The sequence below is a fragment of the Rattus rattus genome, chromosome 14, assembly GCF_011064425.1.
Source record: "Rattus rattus isolate New Zealand chromosome 14, Rrattus_CSIRO_v1, whole genome shotgun sequence".
In the NCBI taxonomy this organism is placed as follows: domain Eukaryota; kingdom Metazoa; phylum Chordata; class Mammalia; order Rodentia; family Muridae; genus Rattus; species Rattus rattus.
In genome coordinates, this window is record NC_046167.1 from 55454906 (window position 1) to 55478934 (window position 24029).

The window sequence follows — 24029 nt, forward strand, 5'->3', positions numbered from 1 at the left end:
ATGTGGGGAGTTTGGGGAGTCACATGCAATGTGTGGATCCCCCTCTCTTCTCACTCTTACCATGCACCCTTGAGCACAGTGCCTTCCGCACTTCCCTTTCCCCATCCGCAGAATCTGGATCACACCATCTGCCACATCGCACCGTGAGGATGGGAAGTGAGAGTTGAATCCTATGGAGGTAACCAGCATATATGGCAAATCTGAGAGAAAAGAAATCAGAACATGTGGCCTCAGGGTTGATCCTGCGTGCGTGATACTCATTCTGAGTATTTTGAAGAAGGAAATTAGTCATTAGTGTGTCTGGCATGGCACCTCTGAGTTGATGATCTGGCTCGCTGGGAGCCTCTGAGAACTTGATAGAACTCTAAAAAAGCCATGCCCTGACCTTTAATGGTTAAAATGTACAGACTACCATGAAGCTCAGGGCCATTGGAGAGGCAGGTATAGAATTTAGTACAAGTGAATTGGGTGCTCTGGAAGCCAGGACCAGTGTGCTCACCAAATGCTGGCTTCTGACAGACAGAATCCAGTGCTGAGGTAACTAGGGGACCTACAATTTGGTTTTCACTTGACCTTTTCAATTTAAGATTTAGGAAGGACAGGCTCCGGTAATCATCTTCATCAGGCTCACTTAACTGCTTAACCTGTTTAACCCAGAGCTTCCCAGATACACTTGACCATGACTGGCTCTCTCAAGGTGCCCTCTTGACACTCCCTGGAACAATCTTCATTAGACATCAGCCTGTGAGCACCTGCCTTTTCTCCTGAAGAAGCCTGGGGGCAGAGGTCATTTTGTGCTGGGTCAGAGACCTCCATGGGACCTGAAAGCACCACTGTACCATGTGCTGAGGGTTTCTTTTGGAAATCACAGATTTGACTGTTGACCTGCCATGTGGGCCAAATCCTCTTGACTATGTTGCCAGGGTTTGTCCTCTGAATAAGTTTACCCTACAGAGACTTTATTTCCTGTACAGAATGTTCAGTTGTCCCTGGAATTAGACAAGAAAATATAAAGACCAATAGTAACTTTGACCTCTACAGTGATGGCCAACCTGGCCTGTGCACATAGGGCATGAACACATCTCACTCTTAACCACGTTTTGTACTAAGCACTTATTTTGTTCCCCTTCACTTTGGTCTGTGGATTCTTGGAAAATAGGAGTGAGGTCTGAGTGGTCAGAGCAAGTACCACAGGCAAGGCACATGGCAGACTGAGGAAGTGCTGGTTCTTCTGGTGGATACAGCTTGGGCTCAGGGAGTGGGCCATCGCAGAACCTTTTATCTTAGTTTGAACTATGACCCTCTGTGAAATTTGCTATATAGTGTGTTAGACATGTTTAAACATGGTACCAAAGACAAGAATAGTTCATATTTGTTCCTATAGTAAGACAATTGAAGTTCTTGTTTGTTGGCATAAACGCCAATATTAAAAACTAGAACCATATATAAAGAAATGGCAACTTGAAGGGAAACAGGTGTATAGACTGCAGCTAAATTTCTTTGGCCATTTTATTATACCCCAAGATAAGCATTAATATTTTTCCTATAATTGTCTCTTCTATGTAATATTTGCTGTTTAGAAAATAGATAATATTTAAATCATAGAGCATTGTGTGCAGTGGATGCCAGTGAAAAATGATGTGTCCCCCAGCCTGTCACCTCCATGTGTCTGTTCTTCTCTACCTCATCCTCTTTTTGTCCTCCAGACCCTATGTCCTTAGCCTAGAACAACTAAGATATTTGTTTTCTTTAGAGATTTGAGAGCTCGTGTGGAGTTTTGTCTCAGCTATCTTTCTCCCCATTAATTTTTGAGGTAATATTAGACTATTCTAGAACTGCTAAATTAGTAAACGCTTTTAAAAGTAATTAGTTTGGCTAACCCTTCTTTTCCTGGCTATTTCTCTTCAGCTGTAATAGATACCCAAATTGCCAACACTGTCAGGATAGATGGTCTCTGTGGAGATGAGCCTCTGCAGAGAAGAAATGGGGTTGGGAAGAAGGCTTGCACGCAGTGTGGAGGGATTTGACCCCCAAGGCATGTAGGCCATGTGAATATAGAAGAAGGGCAGGGTGAGGAAGCAAGTCAGATCCAAGGGAGGCCCCAAAGGCAAGGGTCTTCTTTATTTGAGCTTTGAAAAAGCTACTGGACTGCTTAAACCCCTTCAGTTGGTGTTTCTTTTGTTCATTTTTCTCCAAGGACTCAATAGTCAGTAAATCGCCTCTGATTGTAGTCAGGCATGTTTAAATCATTTTCTGTAGTTAGCCCCCATTTCTGCCTCCCAGAATAAAACAGTGTCTGTTGGAATGTGAAACTCTGTAGGATCTGGGATGGCATTAAATAAGAAGGAAGTAAAATGGTATGAATGAGAAGGGAAACCAGGCCTGGCCATTTTGAGGTTGCTGCATACAGAATACCTATAATGAAAACAAACTTATTTGGCTTGTGGTTCTGGTGTCTATGGTGTCCACACAGAATGGTATCATCTGGCTGCACCACATCAAGGCAAAGGGCTGTGCTTGGCAGACATATGTACAACAGTGGCCAGATGAGGAAGAAAATTCACCAAGTGACCTCAACTTAGAAAAACTCACACTCTTGGTAAATAATCCAGTTGCTTTTGACCCACCTCCTAGAAACAGGCATTAATCCCTTGTGAGGTTGCATCTGCTCCTAGTGGCCAGCTCTTAAACATCCCATCTCTGAATACTGTCATGCTATGGAATTAAGCCTCACATGTGTTTTAGCAAGGACTAAAGACATTCAGTCCACAGCAGAGATTCTAAGATTAGCTTCCCATTACTCTTCCTTTTGTTTTGTTTTTTTTCCCTCCCATTCACTTTAAAGGAAGCAGATGATAGGTTCATACCTGTCTCCTGATAAACATCATTAACTGAGAAAAATTCACCTAAAATACAATGATGGCATGAGACCATTAAGATGCATGCAAGAAATTGAGTGGAGGATTTCAATGCTGTGGCAAACCTCCTCAGAAGCTGAGGTGAAGCCTATGAAGCCTGAGGTGCAGTGGGTTTCATTACTCAAAAGATATTAATTTAATATGGGAATTTTTTCTTGTGTAAAATATCTTCTGCAGTTACTTCTTTAACTAAAATCATATGTGATGTCTAAGCCTTTCTTTCTCTCTTTCCTTCCTTCCTTCCTTCCTTCCTTCCTTCCTTCCTTCCTTCCTTCCTTCCTTCCTTATTTTCCTTAAACTAAAAGACATCTCCTTGGGAAGGGGGGCGTTAAGTCTGGTACTAAATCCCCAAGACCCACAGAAACTATTGAATCTTCACCCTGTTTAACAAAGGCAACACACCTGATCTTCATTTTTCAAATGATGGCGTTTTGTGATTAATCCTACATAAAGCCTTCTAGGGTTTAAAGTCAATGTGAGAACACTCAGAAAGACTTGAAATGCTGCCTCTCCCCTTCGGCACTCGTCGGAGACAGAGACTCTGTTATAAAGACTCTGACAGTTAATTGAACCTGCAGTGCTTGTTCCGCATGACTCCATGATGAAAGCACTTTGTTTTCTGTGATCTTCAAAAAGAACTGAAAGATTTTGACAAGGTAGGAAAAAATACAGGAGCTTCCTCCCCAAGTTGGAATGAATTTTGTCGAGAACTCAGTGAGCCTCATACGTTCTTGGAGAAGAAACAGAACCAAAGGTGCTTGAGTAGGCAGTCTGCTTGCCTCTGACCACAGTGTGTGCCTAGAACGCAAGGAAATTAAGGAAGAGTAAAAACAAAATATTGGAACAAAATAAGAAAATCTGTAAAGGTCAAAGCAACAGAGTCATGAGTTAAAAAAAATCAACATTCATAATAAACCAAACCTACTAGCCAAATTTAATAAATAGTTTTTATTACCAATTACCTAGATGAGCTTAAAATAAGAGCTGTCAAATATTTGGATGCAGAAGCAAATAGACAGTATATACTATTTTTATATCAAAAAGTGGGTTTTTTTTTAAGTTCCATTAAATAAGAACACAATCTCGTGGACAGTAAACAGACTGGAAATACTTGTATACAGGATAATTAGCCTAAGAGGTACATGAATCATTGGAAAAGGGAAATGTCAGGGAAGGCACCACTGGGATAAATGTTAGATTTGGTCTTATTTACATAATTGTTAATTAGGATGAATAGAGTTTTGGAAAGAATAGAGGGAATTGAGCCATTTCCTGTGAGCCTGTAGTGGACTGAATGCTTATGTCTTCACAGAATCTATAACTAAAATCCTAACCTCCAAGATGATTGTGTTTGGAGACTGGGAGTCTTAGTGAACTGGTTAGGGCATGGGGGCGGAGCCCTCAGAAATGGGAGTCTGTGGCCATAGACAGCTCAGTGATGAGAGCTTACTCACAAGCATGAGAACCTCAGTTAGGAACCCTGTCCCATGTAAAATCCTAGCAGGAAAGCATGCTGTATCACCAGGGCTGTTGGGGTGGGTAGGGGTAGAGACATGGGAGGATCACTGTGTCTGATGGCCACCAGCCTAGCTATAAGTTCAGTAAGAGACCCTGTCTCAGAACAGGAGGATCGGGGGGGACATGGGTTCTCTGAGTTCTAGGCAAGCCTGGTCTCCAGAGTGAGTTACAGGACATCCAGGGATACACAGAGAAAAACCAAGAGTGTAGCCTTGTGTCTGTCTCTGTTTCTCTGTCTCTGTCTCTCTCTTCCACACACCCCACAAGGAGAAGTGCACTGAGGGAGGAGTGCCTTCCAGCCTCTCAGTGTGCTCTAGAACTATGAAAAGTGTTTGTTATTTAGGCCATCAAACTGAGGTGTTTTAGTTTCAGCGGCTACCACTAAGACAGAGTTCTCAGTTTCAAATGAGAGGCCCTAAAACTAGGCACTAGTAATAACAGTTTAACTCCGGTAGATGTACATTTGACCTTGAACATGCCACTTCCTGAATGATCTGAGGCAAACTAGATAAAGCCCTGTGATTCAGGTCCCTGAGGAACACTGTGGGACTAGCTGTGGTATCTATCTCATAGCGCTGCACTATGCATTAATGAGACAGTGCACATAAAGTGTCTGCTTGATACACAGCACCCCAGGGATGCTAAGGGTAGTTAAGAATATAATCTCATTAGAATTCAAGGGGTCAACTTAGGAAAGGTTTAAAGCTAGCTGAAAGTCATCTTGACGGCTGCAGGAATCTGAAGAACTTGTTATGGGAACAAGACCCTTTAATGTTGGACTACGGGCCAAAGCTAATCCCTATTCCCCAAACCCAAGCAAGTATCATAACTAAATGGGTGGCAATTTGAAGGCGAACTTCATTATGATTGACTAGAGACAGTAAAACTGCATAGTAGAGGGTGGTGTTCTGTCATTCTGACTCAGGAGTACTGAAGACCTAGCATGGTATAAGTTAAGAGGATGGTTTCCATGTAGAAACTAAACACCGAATAGGGGAACACCATGCCAAGCGTGCTATCAGCTGAGTTTACAGGGTGAACTCCCTTGAGACTTATGGAAGGGCTCTAGCAGGCCCAAGCATGACAATTTGGTATCAGCAGGTCTTGCCCTTCCCTTTCCCCTCTCCCACATAAACCATAGGTTACATCCTAAAGCTGGCCATCAAGGTCTATTTCCTTATTTGGATACTTATGTCACATTTGTTCCTAAAGCTGACTTTCAAGGCCCATCCATTAAAAAAAAAAAAAAAATGAAGTCCAGCAATCAAAGTCCCCTTTTGGCTGTTCTAATTAACATGCCCAAGCAGAACATATAACCTCATCCTAGCCCATTCTAACAGACCTTCCTCTTTTCCTCTTGACGTCACACCTGCAATGTCATTGGCTGCTGTTTTCTGCCTGAGTCAGAGATCAGCCACTTTACTTTTCTTCCCCGCTTCATAAAGGATCTCTCTGTGGTGTGTTTTGTGCCTAATCCAGGGTTCAGGACAGAGCACCCCACTGTGCCCTGGTCCCTTCATTTATGACATAGTCATAGAAGCTAGAGATTGTGATTTTGTTATAGAATGAAAACAAGTCCGTCTTCAAGGATTATAAACTCAAGAGAGTCTGGAAACCTTTATATTTTATATGTGGGGGAGGAGTCTGACACAGGTACCAAGCAGTGTACAAGAGCACTGTTAAACGGTGTACAAGAGTGCTGTTAAACAGAATTTCACCTTTATACTTTTATTTCATTTTCCTTGGCAAACTTGAAATTCAAATCTGACCATACACATCTATTACACTTATATGTCCATTGGGCTGCCCAAATCAACATTTTAGCCCAAAAGCTACTGTGTATGTGTGTTCATGAATTGTCACTTGTGTTGTCTACACCACTATGGAATGGTCTTGGTTTGGCAAATAGGACCCAACCAGTTACCTAGAGACTTGGATGGTGTTCCTTTACCCAGACATGAAAAAAGACAAGCTGCTCACTCCCTCCAAAAGAGACCACAGCAGCACCAAGCAGCGTGAATGTGGTGTCACAGTCACTCTCCCTGCTATTGTGATAAAAACACCCTGATAAAAGCAACTTATGGAGGGTAGGGTTTATGTTGGTTCACAAGTCCGACATGATACACCTATCATGTCCTGGTGCCCGGAGCTCGAGGTAGCTGATCACACTGTACCCATAGTCAAGAAGTAGAGGGAAGTGTACCTGGGCTAACCTGGCTTTCTTTTATATAGTTCAGGATTCCACCCCACGTAATAGTCACACCCACAGTGCATAATTTTTTCTACCTCAACTCTCCTAACCAAGAGGCTAGTCTCTCAGGTGACTGGAGATGCCATCAAGTTGACAGAGATTAACTGTCATAGTCGTGGCATAATCAGCAACTGGATAGGGCAGTCTAACATCAGATATGCATAGTCTAGGAGTTTGGGACACTACAAGTCAGCCATCACTGGGTTGACAACTTCTGAGCACCTAGTCCATGCCTCTCTTCTAGCTTCTGCTGGTTTTCGTCATCTGTGGCATCCTTTTGCTTGCAGACTCGTGGTCACAATCTCTGTTGTTATCATCCTATGATTTCTTCCTGTATGTGTACCTGTGTCTAAAATAAGGATTTCCCCAATTTTATAAATATACCATATTCAATTAAGCCAATCTAATAAATCCCCTTTATTTTTTGTGTGTTTGTTTTTTTTCACTCTATCAGTTCTGTTCCTTTAGTGAACCCTGACTAATATATAGTTGGCTTTTGTGTAGATTCTAGGGAGTCAAACTCAGGGTCTGTTGTTTCTGTAGGAAGTACTCTTACTCACTGAGAATCTCTCCTGTACGTAAAAAAAGGAATTTAAAGTTAAGGGTATCTGATAGCTACTGTAAGATAATAATGAGGATTTGATGCATACTCCCATAGTTATATTCTTCATACTGTAGGTACATGTGTCCATATAAATACGATTTATTAGCAAAGTATAAATTTAGATTTTTACTCCCTTAGTATGGTCATCCCAGAAATCTCTATTTGAACTGAAGGCCTCAGTTATGACTGATGCACATTGATTTAGGGTTTCTATTGCTGGGATAAAACACCATGACCAAAAGCAACTTGCAGAAGAAAGGGTTTATTTCATTTCTCACTTGCAAACGAGTCCATGATGGGGAGTCAGGTCAGGACCACAAGCAAAGCAGGTAGTGAAGCAGAAGCTGTGAAGGAGAGACACACACTGGCTGGCTTGCTTAGTGGGCTGGACATCCCAGATCGAGCAGTGGTTGAGACACTGCCTCCACAAACTTGCCTACTGGCCAATCTTATGGAGACATTTTCCCAAAAAAGATTCCCTGCTCTCACGTAAGTCTAGGTTCGTGTCAAGTTGACAAGCCAACCAGCACATATATCAATTTAGTTCTTATTCAAAGCTGTTAAAAATCACTGGGCTTGTCAATCTTGGAAGAGTTTTATAAACATCTGCATTTGTGAAAATAGGTTCTTTAAGGAAGTATGACTTAAATCTCACATTTGCAGAGTTCTGTGCCCTCTTACTCACAGAGAGGGCTATTACATAAGGAATGGTCCAATTGATGATGCCTCATAGGCTATACTTCTTAGCCTGCTCCAAAAAACACAGAACTGATTAAAATCTAAAAAGATAAAATTAAAAAGACAAGACATTGTCCCACTCTCCCACTTTAAAAAACATATTGTTATGGGCAAGAGACAACGTCAGACACAAAGCAGACAACATGAATCCGAAAATGTGGTGTGCCCCAGAACTATGACAGTGGAGGTGACAATGGAGGTGATGGAGTAGCCCTCATGGGGCATCAGGACTGGACAAACTGAGTGCGGCCTGCTTTTCCAGAGCCCGGACTCTGCTTGAACGGGAGGAGGCCCAAGAGCACTGTCAGCTGTGGCCTCTAGCTTATGTGGAGTCTTGATCCCAGTAACAGAGCTGAACGGATACTGTTGCTCTGTCAGGGATGATGTGAGTGGGCACAGCTTCATCAGCAGACCACCATGGCCGCCTCCCTTTAGAGCCTGGAGTTGCAAGTGAAGGAACCCACAGGACTCTAGGTAAGGGAGAGTGACAACCTTCGGAGCAGTCTGTCAGCCAGGAAGACTGTGCCCACACATCACACACTTGAGATGCCCTACATTCACCTGTCAGCCTTGTACACGAACAGTCAGGTTTTAATTGAGGTCAAGTCAAAAGCAATATTTAAAACAAATGCCTCATATCTTCAAAAGAAGGAATGATGGAGGAAAGGTAACTGTAAAACAAATAAACCAGCCTGAAATTGTTAATAGAGGGCAAAACCATAGACATGAAGTATGAAGAGTGGTGAGAAGGAAGAAATTAGAATCTCAGAAACAAGTCATAGATTCACTGAAGCACAGAGAAAATGTAAGCAGAGGCTATGAGTCTCCGGTAAGGGAAAAGTAGATATGCTATTGAAAAAGTCACCTGCAATGCAGACACGGATTAAAAACCTCTGAAGGTCACTTAACAGAAATGGAGGACAGACTCAGGAATGGCCACGATGGTCCTGATGCTGATCCAGAAAACAATGGAAAGAATGACTGAGCAGCAGTGCCTGGAATCTTTCAGAATTAGATCAAGACCCAAGCTCTCTGGTTGAGAGCACACTCTGCAAACGGAGCAGAATAAATAAAGATAAATGCATACTCAACCTCATCAGAGTCAGACTGCAGAGCCTTAGGGATAAAGACGCAGCCTTCCAAACTGTCAGGAAGGAGAGACACATTACCTGTGAAGGAATAGCACTAACTGACAGCAGACTTGTCATCGTTACTAATAGGTACCAGGAAATACTTTCAAAGTGCTGAGGTGAAACAACCACAGCCCACAGTTTGTGCAATGCCAAATTATTTAAGTGCAGGGGGCTTTAGATGTGAGAATGGTGAGACAATTTGCCCACCACAGATTTTACTGGGGGGAACAAAACCTATTCAAGGATATTTGTCAAAGAGAGCGGAAGAGAAGCCCAGGTGCTATATGGTAGCAGTCCAAAGGCCCAGGTGTCACGAGTGTGGTCCCCAGCTGGTGATGCTAGGAGGGAGGAAGTTAGAGCATTGTAAAGTATCTCTGAGAGACATTGGAACTCCAGCCTTTCCTGTCTCTCCTTGATCCCTGGCTGCCATGAGGCGAGCAGCTTTCTCCTCTACTGTCTTCTGCCATGATGTCGTACTGCCTTACACAGGCCCAAAGACAGTCAGGAAGCCATGCAGCGAAACCTCAGAGCCCGTGAGCCAAAAGGAGCCATTCCTCCTTTCCTATCGTTCGAGGCATTTTCTCACAGAAAGGAAGGCTGAGACTAGTAAGAAGGTTGTTAATACCTACAACGGTGGGAGTCTTTGCTCTGCTTGTAGGTTAGCTTCATGGTATGAACAAAATTCCAAGAGATGGTTTGTCAGAGACAGAATCCCAGCACAGAGGCAGCGCGAATTCCTCTTCATATTGGTTCTCCCGTCCCTGATTCCATGACAGGGGAGAGAGGTGCACTATAGGGCGGGGTTCTGAAAACCCTTACACTTAGGGACCTTTCTGTATTTCAGTTGTTTCCTTCCCAGTTATTGAAATGGTGGATTGTTAATGAGCTTTCACTTGGTTCCTGAGGTAAACATTGTCATTATCATTCTGCTGAGGTAACAAATTTGTTCTCTCACCCCATCTCACCCCAGTAGCAACTACACGTGCCTTCCGCATCCCTGCACTATGCAAGCTGTCATGTAGCTCAGTGGCAGAGGCCTTGCCTAATGTGTCTGCTGTGCATGAAGCCATGGGTGTCTGTCTGTTTATCTGTCTCTCTCATACACCCACCACACACACACAGAGACAGACAGACATTGGCGAGGATACTGTTCTGCCTTGCTCCTTTCTTCCTCTTAAGAAACTCAGATTATAATCAATGTAGGGCTCCACATATTTCCTCCTCATCTGCCTTCTTCTGGAATGATAGATTTAAAACTACTTTAAGGGTTGGGGATTTAGCTCAGTGGTAGAGCGCTTGCCTAGCAAGCGCAAGGCCCTGGGTTCGGTCCTCAGCTCCGAAAAAAAAGAAAACAAAAACAAAAACAAAAACTACTTTAATAGCTCTTTTTCTGGGACAGAAGAAGCTGTGAAGTGTATCGCAACAAACATAAATAGTTCTCTAAATGGACATGTCATCAGACTACCTTGTGGATTCATGTTTGGTTGTTCGTATGTAGATTAGTGTGGCTTTCAGACCTCGGCAGACATTTCTTTGCTCATTGGATGGCAGTTAAAACAAAACCTCACAACTAGTCGGATAGCAGAGTATCAGTGAAATACTCAGCCATAAACATGACACCTACATCAGAGCCCTTCTCCCCCACGCTCAGGAAGCTTGTCCAAAGAGGGAGCAGAATTGTTAGAGCCAGAGGTTGGGGAAGCTAGCAGTGAAGATGTCTTCTGAACACGACATGCTGTGCTCATGCGCTCACAATGGCTGCTGCCTGTACAAGGCCAATCCAGTCAGCATTCTGGCATGAGAGTAGAGGCGCTCATGAGTCCCCACCCCTAGGTTAGCCACACTGTGGTACATAGTCCTGCACCTTTGAGGCAGCACAAACTTGGGAGAGGAGGAAGGGTAGAGCTGGGAGAAGTAGAGGATGAACATCGTCAAATAATTGTACACATGTATGAAATTCCTAATGAATTCATAAAATGTCTTACATATTTAAAGTAACTGAAAGTATAGTTACTTAGTGTATCTATTCAATTCCTAAATAAGGCAAAAATCTTCATTTCCTTCAACAAGCCCTTTCCAACACTTCCCGTTCTTTATGACAGCTGTTTTGAGTTTTATCTTTTAAGAAATATACACAAAACAAGTTATGTCACTCGATTTTAAATATTTTTATTTTCCATTATTCATGTGCACATGTCTATGTGGGACTATGTACACATAGTGCAGGTGCCTGCAGAGATCAGAAAGAGGGCGCTACATCCCTGAAGCTGGAGTTGCAGGCACTTGTGAGCTACTCAGTGTGAGAACTTGGAAACAAACTCAGAAGTTCTGAAAGAGACAATAAACTATTATGTACCTAACACTTAAGATTTAAAAATGACGTAAAACTGAAAGAATTACCATGATAGTTTACAAAGTGATAGTAGTGAGTAATTTTATTATCTGTTATTAGAAGCCGATGGGTCAAGAAAAATTCAGCATGTAAAATGAAAGAGATGTAGATTTGTAGGGTGCACTGAAGTCGGGAGCTCTGTGTGTGTGTGTGTCTGTGTGTGTGTGTGTGTGTGTGTGTGTGTGTTTGTGTGTGTGTGTGTGCAAAACTCTGTGCCAAAATGAAACAGGTCCAGTTTCATTCAACCACACTGAAAACATGTTCAGACTTGCCCGTGTTCTGTGTTATAGAGCAAGTTTCAACAAAACCATAAATAATTGTTATCTATTTTTCAATGTCTATGTAATTAAATTTGAAAATCGCAAGAGTTATTTTTAAAACTGGAGGTATAGTTTCACGATAACTGGATTTTTATCCCCAGTACAGAAATATATCTATATTTATATAAATAAATTCTATAAAAGATACAAATATTTAAATGAATATATTTGAAAACTAAAAGAATTTATTGCTGAATAATGTAAAATAGTGACATAAAATGCAAATTTTTCATGCTCAACAACAAAAATACAATATTAAGCTGCTCAGTATATCTAAAGATGTATTTAGAGAGACATGTTCTTATTTAAGGGCAAGAAAGCCTTCACACATATGAATTAATCCTTCACCTAGAAGAACAGATGGGAACCAGTGAACCAAGAAGATAAGAGAATTCAAGCCAGGCTGCTCGTGCCTGTACTAGAGTCTGGAAGCAAGCGGAAGGTTCTCAAGCTTCTGGCCACCCAGCTACAGATGAAACTCAGAGGGGGAGGGAGGAGGTTAATTGAGATTTTAAAAATCTGCCAGTATTCTCACATCTGACTTAATACATGGCGTCTGGAAACTGAACTCCCTGCTTCCCCAGGTCTGGGGACTGCACCCCTAAATGAGTCAGTCCATGATAAGAGAAGCAATGGGGTAAGGTTAATGGACTTGGGGCATAAGTTGTTAAAGAAATATTTTCAGATGCTTTTCAACAAACTCACGCAGCCCAGAGAGCATGGCGAAGTGCTACTTTAAGTGTCCAAACTGCATTGGCAAACTTGAGTCCTAGACACGCACCCTAAGGCACGATGAATTCAACTAGAGTTCACTGGGCATTTATGCTAGGCTTCACGGATGGGCAAAGCACGGTAGCTTAGAGGAAAAAGTGAGACTTGAACTCAAAAGGTACACTGAGTAGTCAGGAGGCCAAGGGTGAGCCTGAGGGCATGAAAGCACATAACTCCATGATCTTCTTGCCCTGCACCAAACATGGATGAATGCACTCTCAGGTGTGCTATGCATCAATAATTGCCATAGAGCAAAGTAAAAACAGTGATGTACAATACAGAGATCTCAAGCTCAACAGTGTCAATGCTGTATTAAGATACTCACTCTATCTAAAGGGACACTTAGAGAGACATGTGCCAAAGGGTGAGGTTTGAAAGTGTAGAGAGCTCTAGGATGAACCCTGTATAATAAAACAAGGATTTCTGTTCCAAGCCCGTTGGAAGCAGCAGCCATCATATGAAGATAAACAAGAGTATGTCATGAATGTTTAAGTGTGTGAATCTCTAAGTAATTAAAAAAGCCAACTCCTGCTCACAAAGGTTTGCTTCTTGAAATTCTATTCATAGCTTTTAATTAGTTTTAATACTCTTTGATTTCATTTGTGTGGATGAGAGACAGACAGACAGACAGACAGACAGACAGACAGACAGACAGAGAGCTTTTGCATGTGGAGGCCTGAGGTTGATGTCTGGAATCATTCTTCATTGCTCCTCCATCATAGGGAGTCAAGGCATCTAAATAAAATCAGGAGCTCTCCAGTATGGTTCCTCCTACTAGCCAGTTTGTTCTGGGCTCTGGTTCCACCTTCTGAGACTAACTAGATTACAGGCCAGCATACCCAGCCACTGTTTCCATGTGTCCTTGGGATCCAAATTCTGGTCCTCATGTGCATACTGAAAACACCCCAACCACTGAGCATTTCTGCAGCTTCTTTAATTCTTTACTGCTTTGCTGTGATCTGCTCTGTGTAGGGCAGGGGAGCCCACTTGTTCTGAGACTGCACCTTTGGTGATGCTCCTAAGATTGTATGGTTAAATCTGGTGTCTGCTGCCAGTTTTTTAAGGTATTTACTTTGGTTAAGGAAGTTGCCTTCTGGTTCAGATTTGCTAAGTTTTTTTTTATAATGAATTAATAATGAATTATGAAATAGTCATGGGTTGTTTATCTTTGCATGTTAATTATTTTTGGCTTGAAATCACTCCTGTAATTTTAGAATAACCCTTTCTGGCCATCTTGAAGCTTTATATTAATGTACATTTTAACTGTACTAATGTTGTGAGGACATGCTTCTTCATGTAGGCTGCAACATAAATTAACAGACGGTTTTCTTCAAATGTGTGCAGGCCCTGTCTTCAGGCCTCAGAGAGTGGGCGGAGCTGGCCTTCTCTGTCTCACGAATACGTTATATACAGAGAGTAGTTCCTTACCCTAGGAACCACAAACCCTCAGTCTAACCTTCTGTTGTAAGATTTGAAAAATAACTTCATTCGATCCATAGTTGCTGCTGTGGCTTTTCTATCATGAGTAGACACTATGTGTTTAATCCAAGTTGTTTTTTTTTTTTAATGTAAAAACTAAAAGCCAGTGCTAGAGCCTGATTCTTATGAGACAAGTATTCTCTCACCGAGCTATGGAGCTGCTCACCACCCCCACCATGGTATTTTGGTGGTTGAGCATTTAGTGGCCCACATCTGGGGAATGAATCATGGCTCATGTCGTTATTTACAAAGGAGTCAGATTCCTGTTGAAAAGCACTAGATGTTCCATTGATATCTACCAGTTAGTAAATAAGTGTTGCCTGTCTTCATCCCCTTCACCATTGCTGTGATTTAATACCCTGACAAAAAGCATCTTAAGGAGAAAGAGTTATTTGAGCTCACACTTCTAAGACACAGCCCATCATGAAGGGAGTCAAGGTGGAGGGAGCTTCGAGCAGCTGCTCACATCAAATCCACAGTCCAGAACACATCTGCACAGCTCGTGTTCTCCTTATACAGCCCTGGACCAAAGCCCAGGGAATGGGAATTGTCCTGCCCACATTAGCAGGTCTTCCTACTTAATAAATGAAAGTTTGCATACATCTCCACAGATGCCCAGCGCCATTCTCACAGGTGCTTCTATCAAGTTGGCAACACCAATCCTCATCCTCCATTTAGTTAAAGTAGTACTTTAGACTTCTTATGTTTCTTAGCTTCAAAATTGATTATAATGCAATTAGTTGTGTGGATTGTTACTTTTAAATGTGTGGGGATTTAAGCTATACTTACTATATTCGATATATTTTAAGTATCTTGCAGGGAGGCATTCTGCCTGACCATGTCACAATATTGGCTTGTCCACAGGCTGCTAGCAAGGATGCTCTGTTGGAGTACCTTCCCCCATTTCTCTGTGACCTTGCTTTTTATCAGAACTCAGAAAACATGGTACCTCGGGTACCCATTGAGACTGAGATCATAGTCTCAGCCTCTAATCTCCCTAAATTCCAATGTTTCTGGAGAGAAAGGGGATACAAGAAAAAGGGAAAGCCTCATGCATAACCACAGAAGTGCCAACTGCTCTCAGCATCCCCAGGTTGTGACTACAGCATCCTGTCTTCCCTCTAGGGAGAGAAAGAAAGCACAGGATGCTTCTCCGAGTCCAGAGGGTTCTCCAAAGAGCAGCCACACTGCGGCTTTGTGACACTTTGAAATGTGTGTTCTAAACTGACTCATTTGTTTGACAACTTATTGATATTCCAAGTTCAATATTCACTTATGTATGAGTCTTTAGTTCTTCAGAGAGTGGGTCATTTAAAAATTTTATATTTTTTCTAATCAATGATTCACTAAAGGGCTTATAGTAATACCAAATTTAGCATAAGTCAATTTATACATCTGCCCATCTCGAAAGTGCACAGATTTACAAGATATTCCTGTAGGATTTTCTACTTACATGTTACAATTTCTCATTGTGGTATTACTTATAAAGAGTGTGTGTGTGTGTGTGTGTGTGTGTGTGTGTGTGTGTGTGTGTGTGTAATACATACGTACAGACATGTATACAAATGCAACATCTTTGAAGCATACAAAGCTAATTTTAAATATTTAATACAATGATGAACAACTGAATTATTAAACCAAGAATAAGTGGAATAAAAGGGGAAATGACACATTTGTGTTTATTACATCTTTAAAGCATAATTAAAAAATAATCTCTAAATAATGGCTTATCAGCCCAGTCCCTGGTATTAATAATTAGGAATTAGAACAAAGAATGGCTTTACTAATTGAAATCTCCATTTTGACAAGCTCTTACTTATGTCCCTATTAAGATGGCTTCCGGAAAATACCACAGGAAGTTAATGAGTCCCGTGTTAATTAGGTTTGAACTTTTTTTCCTGGGGTATTCACATAAAAAAAAGCTGAAACACAGTATATTCAAATTGCTTTTTAGTAAATTGACCATTAGTGACAAAGTAAATATATGGTAGTGTTATACTTGAATGTGATAAGAATCTGTAGCAGTCAAAATAGAATTTGCAAATTTTGAACACTGGTTTATCTTTGAATTTCATTTATTTTTGATAATTCAAAACTAAAATCATGCTTTATAAGTATTTCCTAATTGCCCAGCTGAAACGTTCCATGAAAAATGTATTCTCAGCAACTAATAAGTGCACGTCTCTCTTCTCCCATTTGTCAGCCTCTTAGCAAGTACCCCGCTGTGTTCAATGACATTTCATTCTGGCTGCCCTCCGAGAACTACACGGAGAATGATTTCTATGACATTGTCCGAACAGTCGGAGGAGACCTGGTGGAAAAGGTTGATCTTATAGACAAGTTTGAACATCCAAAGTAAGTAAAAAACTTTCCAATTTTATCCCTTACCCTCTCTGTCTGACAAATTCAACTTGGAGACTCACAACAGAGTTTTACTGAAACCCCACACTCGGAGAAGCAATGTCTTCTGACTCTTGTACTGGGAAGGGTTATGAAACCTCACATAAGTCCTCTCAAATGATCTCCTAAAATGGATTCTCCTTTCCTGCCTTGGTAAGGGAAGTATATGAAGTGGAATGTTTGGAAGTCCCTTGGTTTCAGAAGTGGTTTCTAGCCACGCTTCGATCCAGGTGCAGAACTTATGGGATGGGAAAAGGCTTCCAAGTGAACCAGCAAACCTCGGTGCACATTCAGTAAGCACTTTCCACACGAGATCCACTGTAGGGCTTCATATTTACTGTGCTCCAAATACTGCCTTCTGCGAGTCCGCAGTCTTGGGAATTTGGGGGGGGGGCATATTAAATAAATAATTGCACACGCTTGCAGTCTAATGAGGGAAAACATGTTATCAATCAATCAAGGATGCCAGCTGGGGAGTGGATCAGCTCTGGGAGATCTTGACTGAGAGATAAACGTGATGGGCACGGGCCTAATGGTACCTGTCTGTAATTCCAATGTTCCAGGGACTGAGGCAGGAGGACTGCAAGTTCAAGGTCAGCTGGAGCTGTAGAATAATAAGTTCAGGACAGACTGGGGACTTAATGAGATCCACAACCAACTGTAAAACGTAAAAGAAGGACTGAGGATATAGCAGTGACAAAGCATCTGCCTAGCCCATGTGAGGTGTCCGGCTCCATCTCTAGCACCATAGAAAATACTCAGAAAAAGGTACCCTGAGCAGTCTAGGGCTGGGAAAGGAACATTCCAGGAAGCAGGCTCAAAAGCTCATGTCTGTAATCACAGCACTTGGAAACTGATGGAAGAGTTCAAGGCCAGCTAGGGCCTTAGTGAGACCCTGCCTCAAAAGAACAAAATGAAACCCTACATAAAACAACACAGAAATCGAATAGAATCCTCTGTTGGTGGGACAGTGACACATGCCAGATGCTGAAGGCAGCAAAGACATGACTGGAGGCTCCAGGGGAGGCAGATGGAAAGAGTATTGTATCCACAGGGTCAGGCAGGGCCCGAAGCTACAAGGCCTGAGACTGGCATTTTATCTTAACTGATTTGATGCTCCAGGGGTGCTCGAGCAGGAGAGGTGGAGACTCATCCTTCTCCAAAGATCCTGCTTGACTCCTGGCTAGCAGAGGCTGGATGGGCCCTGATCTGCTCTAACGGGCCGGCCATTCCCCTCGGGTCTCGACACTTGTATCACCCTCATTGCTGCCTTGCACTTCCACAGTCGACCCTGCTGAGCACTGTCCCTCTTTGCTTTGCTTTTGTAACTCTCCTTTCCTATGTGATGGCATTTGGTGCTCACTTCAGCTCTGCCTCATTCTCTCTGTTATTTAGATTTCCTAAAGTTCACCATCAAGGGCAGGTTTGCTCAAGGACTTGAGGAAACATATCTCATAACCCTTTTGCTTTTCAGACTGGCAGTCTGTTATACCTGAATGAGTGTCGCTTGGGCAGGACCTAACATCCTTGACCTGCCTTTTCCTTTATTGAGAGTTTAACTTAGTATAAAGGCCACTTGACCTTTTTGGGTTTTGTCCTAAAGGAATTTTTGTTTTCTAAGAAGCTGAATAAGGATAGCCCTCAACAAAGAGTAACCTGCTCTTCCTGATGTGTGGCCTCTCAGAAATGAGATTTGACCCTGATTTTGGTTTAGGGAAGTTTCTTAAATTGTATCTTTATAAGTTTGTTCTGAGAATTACTTTATCTGACTCTGCTCCTATTTTTTTTTCCTCTCTCATCTTTTAAATCTCTCTGTTTTGACTTCACCCATGGTGTACTTGTGATCATCTCTGACCCTGGCTGTTATCTTTTCTGTCTCCCCTCCTTGTCTGCACCGCCCCCTTCCTTGGCGTCCTGAGAGTTCACATCCTCCTCTGTGCCGCCATCACCTCCCTGTTTCTGTTTTATCATCTTCCTTCACTTGCTTTTATCAGTTCCCTGCAGAATTCCATTCCTTCATTCCGTCCTGCCGGATGCATGTGGTGGAGGCGTGGGCGCCTTTTTGCCACTTGCACTTGAATGCCTTGGGTTTCCTAGACCAAGAGCTTGCACAGCGTGGCGGGTGAGGCTGGGAGTTGGCCTACAGGGAGGCTCAGTTCCTCCTTCACAGTAACTGTTTCTATACCAGCAAGGCTTTCCTTTTCTCAACTCTAAGAACCAACTCTTTCTACAGGACTGGAGAGTGAAGCCAGGCCTTGCCCTTGCTACTCTACCACTGATTTATAACCCTACATATCATACTTATGTTAGATGAATTGCCCAGACTGGCCTTGAATTCACTCTAGCCCAGGCAAACTTGAACTTGGACCTTCCCCTTCTTGGCCTTCTGAATGGCTAGGATTACAGATGTACTCTGCCAGGTCCAGTTTCATCTTCTATTCCTGCACCCCACCCCAAATCTACACTTGTTCAAAACAGAGGTTCTCTTGTTTATCCCACAGAGCACGTTTGCTGATGCTTCCTTTGCACCTTAGATTGTAAACTTTAGCTCTGGGGTAAAAGCAGAGCTGTCGTGTTAGGGTCTTTTGAGATAAGCAGTTACATGTGTTTCTGTACTGTGTCCTATTTGCTTTCTACTTGATTTCCACTTTTGGAGCCTATGTATGCTACTTGCCTCCTAATTTTGCATAGGGTGCTTGGCTGAGATGCAATGGCTGGTGCTCTAGTAGCTCTTTTGTACCAGGATGTGAAGCTGTCAGAAGAACAGGACCATAGAAGCCCAAAAGAAGCTCTGGGATATATGACACCTCAGCCCTAGAACTTTAGGTGAGAGTGAAGTAGCTTATTGAAATCAGATGTTTGTCATTCATTCACGTCCAAAGTTAAACCTAGCCTATAACACTGAGGAACATGTCAGAGGGAAGACACCTGCTGTTCACCGTGGGGTGATGATTCTCAAGCAGTCTTGGGGATAGTCTCTCCAGTTCAGATCAAGGCTGTTAAATTCCACTTTGTGTGCCTTCTTATCTCTCCAAACTCTCTGACTCCGCCACTGCAAAAGCTCAGACAAAGTATACATGCACAGGCCTGGCTGTGGCTCAGGCTGCCCTGGGAATCAGATTTGGCCTATGGGCTACAGTTAGCTGACTCAAGACCCCACTGAGAGTCTGCAGCCCTGACATGAGAGATTGGCCTTCTCAAGCATCCTGGCTGGGTGTGGTGTGAATGGCTTCCTGGACTCACACTTGCCAGTACCCACCACCCTGTGAGCATTCTCCACAGACCTAGGTGAAGTTACTATAAAGGAGCCAGGACCTTGTCTCTGCCTGATGTTCAACACTGTGACACACACGACCATGGCAGCAGTAGATTTTCTCTGAAGTAAACAAGTTGTTGAACAAATTGGGTATTGTTTTTGCACATCTCAGGATGTCTGAGGGAAGCTTAATCTACTGAAGATGGGCTAATCTCATAATGTTCAACAAATGGAAGAACTTTGTCTCAATTATAGATAACAGTCTGTCCCCTGCAGAAGATGGATGCATGTCTTAGGAAAAAAATGGCATTTGGTTCTTGCTTGTCCTTCAGAACCTTCCTCCAGAAAGTCACTGAGATTCCCTCTATAGGTCACTAAATGTACTAAAGGGACTCTGTAGTCCAATAGTTTACCCTAACAGCCAGTGTCACTGTGGCCACTTCCCAGGGCCTCTTCAGGGTTGCAGTCTGGACTGGATTATTGCTGCCTAGATCTGTCCGTTTAATGAGGACAAGCCCTAAGTTACCGTGTGCATGCCTTCAGCTCCTTAGGAGGCATCAGATATCTTTAGTCTCTGAGTTCATACAACTTTAAGAATTATAGTTCCGAGTTTATAAATTTTCCTGTGCGACACAGTTATTCAAAGTCTTTTAAGCCTGGGGCATGAGAAAGAATAAAGAGAAACTCAGAAAGCACCTCATTGTCTCCAGGCTCACTCTGCATTTGGAGTGGCAAACAGGTTATTATGAATTATAAAGATAAATTATAAAATTTATAATTTGGTTTGGGTTGAGTTTAAGACAGATGTTTTTGAGAGAATTGAAATGTTGAGGTTTTGTTACATATTTGGGTTGACTCTTAAGTGCATAGTAGTGAAAAATGCAGATATCCAGGGCTGGCTTAAAAAACAAGGTACAGTGATGTCCCCACACCCGTTCTGCTTGTAGGCTCTTGGATTGCAGGACTGCCACTATTTATGTGATCGTGATGGGGTCTTCTTAACCTTGTTAGTCAAAGCTGTGATGATGCTACAGGGGAAAATCCTGTCCCGGGGTCACTAAAGACGAGTGTCACTTTCCTTTTTTGCAGTGTATCTACTACTACACTTCTTTATATACTTTGTATACTATACTTCTATATATCTACTACTATATTTCCTTTTTGTAGAGATTATATGCCCCTTTGTAGTCTGTCATCTCTTACTACTTTGTCACAGAAGGTATACCCGATCACTGCCATTTTCACAGGTTCCCAAAGGACTCTTCACTAGGAGAAGTACCTCTCCAGGGCAGCAGCCCAGCTCTCTTGGGACAGAAGGGATTTATTTAAGGATATACTTGAATCATAACTGCAAGAGTCTTGGGAACTGAGGCAGATCTCAAGGCCCTCCACATCTAGATACTCTGACTGTCTCTTTTCTTCCTTCTCTCAGCAAGCCTATATTCAGTTCTCCTACTTCATACACACACCTCATGACTTTTCCTGGCCAGTCCTCTTCGTTATTACTGTGGCTTCTGGAAGGAGCCACTAGCAGGTGTAGTTTACTACCACCATCTTTGGGGCAAAGGGCTTTGATCAGGCTGCCTTCCGGGGCTCTACAGTCTGTGGCTGGATGATGAGGCCAAGAATCCAGCTGTGGCCTAGCTGTGACCAAACAGCCCTGCTCTCCCATACAGTCTCTAGAAGGGCTATCAGCAGGTTTTCCCAGCTAACCCGTAATTGCTGCCTCCCTTCCATGTCCAGGCTGCTCATGTGCCAGCTCTGTGATGGCTCTCCATTGCTCACGCTTGTCTTACACTCTTCCTTTACATGGCTGCTGCTTTAGGGTGAGAGTTCCCTGAGGGCTACTGCATAGCAGGCACTGAAGTTGTATTACCACTGTGCCGTCCTGAGAGATGAAACTTTAGAGAAGTGTGCAAGTCATAAAGCTGTACCCACATGGATGAGATTCTTGCCCTTCTAGAGAAGGATTCAGAGCTGCCTGTCCTGTGTTCTCATCCATCATGTTAGGACACAGTCTAGATGCTGGCGTCCTTTTGTCCCTCCAGCCCTGTGAGCATGCATAAGAGGAGCCTGTACAAAGCACATGTCCTTGCCAGACACTAATCTAATGCCCCCTCATCTCATACCTGCAGACTGTGAGAAATTACTTTCTATTATTTATGAACTGCCCAGGCTAAGTAAGGTACTTTGTTATAAGCAGCAAAAATATAAACTAAGACAGAAGTAGCTCACTTCCTCTTCTCTGGGTGTTTATAATGGTGGCCAGAGCCTTACTATTCTCACTCATATGCTTAATGAATGGATAATTAGTTTTCTTCCTTAGAAGAGCTCTTGTTAGCTAGCATATGACTTAGTTAATAGAAGCAAAGCTGATGTGTTCAGAAGAAGGAACATAGAACATGCAGTTGGAAGCTGTAGGTCAAGTCCTGAACTCATGTGTATATGTAATATACTGAGTTTTGATTACATCTGCTATTACAAGTGATGTTTTCCTCAAATAATTGCTATAAAATAGCTATGTGTAGGAAATGCATTGAAATAGGTCCATGAGATTCAAGTCCTAGGGATGGGGAGAAGAAATGGACATGGAACAAAATTGTCCACCCAGGCTTAGGTCTTCACCCTGCAGCTTCAATAAATTTTTAGACTGAAAACATCTTACCTTTGAGAAGTGACCTCAATTCTGACCAGCAGAGCTGTGCAGCTACCGTGACTGTTCCCTGGGCCTTGGGTTTGAGAAAGTGCAGTGGACAATGGTAGGTGTCTACTTTGCTCATCATTCTTGATCTTGTGATGGAACCAAGTGAGTGCCCTATCTGAACTTAAAGATTTCTTAGCAATCTTTTGTAAGGATGACAAAGACGAACAAGAGGAGGAGGAGGAGGAGGAGGAGGAGGAGGAGGAGGAGGAGGAGGAGGAGGAAGAACAACCACCACCACCACCACCACCACCACCTGCTAACCTTAATAGAGACTGGCAGAGAGCTTGTCAGAAGTTGTATCCCTTGAAAATGACAGCAAACGGAACCTTAGAGATGACCAGAGGCAGCGGGGTCTGCCTTTGAACTCACCTGTCCCCTTCCTTTTCTGTTTGTCACTGCAGTGCTGCTGCAGGGACAGAAGAACATTTGTCATGCTTCAGGCAGCCTGGACAGCGATTTTAAGGAGCTATTTTTATCTAGGACATTGGTTTTTACCTCTCTTCCTGCTTTCTCCAAGCTGCCCTTTTGGAGCATCCCAGGAAGCATGCATCACATTACCTTCACACAGCAACCCTCTGTGCTCACAGCATCAGCCAAATTGGAACAGTCACTTAGTCCCTCAGCACCTCAGTCCCCATAACACATCAGTGTTTGCCAAAGGATTCTACGGGATTACCTTCAGCCCTGCCCTGATCGTCAGGAAAGTGCTTAAATAAACATGCCCCATTGTTTCAAACAAGAGTAGCACCTCACTTTGTCTTAAATCCTTACTGACTTTTGCAGTTCATGGTTCAGCTGAATCTTGAGACAAATGCAGCTTAAAGTGGAAGGCCCAGCAAATCCCAGGCCGACTGAATGGAATGTGTGAGAGAGAAAGTCAAGGATGCATCACACAAGCATGGAAAAGTGCAGAGAAAAGGAGCTGTGAGTTCAGAAGTAGCTAGAGGCTGCCTCTGTCCCTGTGGACTCTAGAAAGGAAACAGCTCCAGCCCACGATGTGCAACATCTGGCAAAGGCCTTTGCACGACAGCCTAGCACAAGAGAAAGGAGCATGTGGTCTAGACGTGCCTCACAGAGCCATGATCTCACGTTGGGTCTCTTCTTTCAAGATCGCTGGTCACCATTATTTCCTGTCCCAGTTTGTTTCTCTGTCACTTTGAGAAGACACTAGTCACCAACAACTTGGAGAGGGAAGGGGTCATTTTACCTTTGCAGGTTACAGTCCACCATCAAGGGAATCCAAGGTAGGAGCTTAAAGCAGAGGACATGGAGGAGGATGCTTTCTGGCTTGCTCCAACTAGGACCACTTCCCACTGTCACCCACAGTAACTTAGGTCCTCCTCCAGTAATTACCAACCAAGAAAATGCCCCCACAGAGCCCATCTGGTGTGGCCATTTTTCAACTGTGTGAAATTGTAGACCAATAATAACCATTACACTTCCAAAAGGCCCACCTCCAAATGCCATCAACTATGAATTGGGGGATAAGTTTCTGATACATGAACTTTGGGGGTGAGGGAGCATATATTCAAACCACAGCAGAAG

General features: G+C 42.9%; 1 protein-coding gene across 1 annotated transcript in view; it reads left to right on the forward strand.

The window, feature by feature from the left end:
- The window catches only part of Fars2 (phenylalanyl-tRNA synthetase 2, mitochondrial), a 372370-nt gene that overhangs the window by 232868 nt on the left and 115473 nt on the right, over nucleotides 1-24029 (forward strand). The window contains exon 7 of the mRNA XM_032885023.1: nucleotides 16328-16479. Within this exon, the coding sequence (XP_032740914.1) occupies nucleotides 16328-16479 (152 nt within the window). The remainder of the gene's footprint in view (nucleotides 1-16327; nucleotides 16480-24029) is intronic.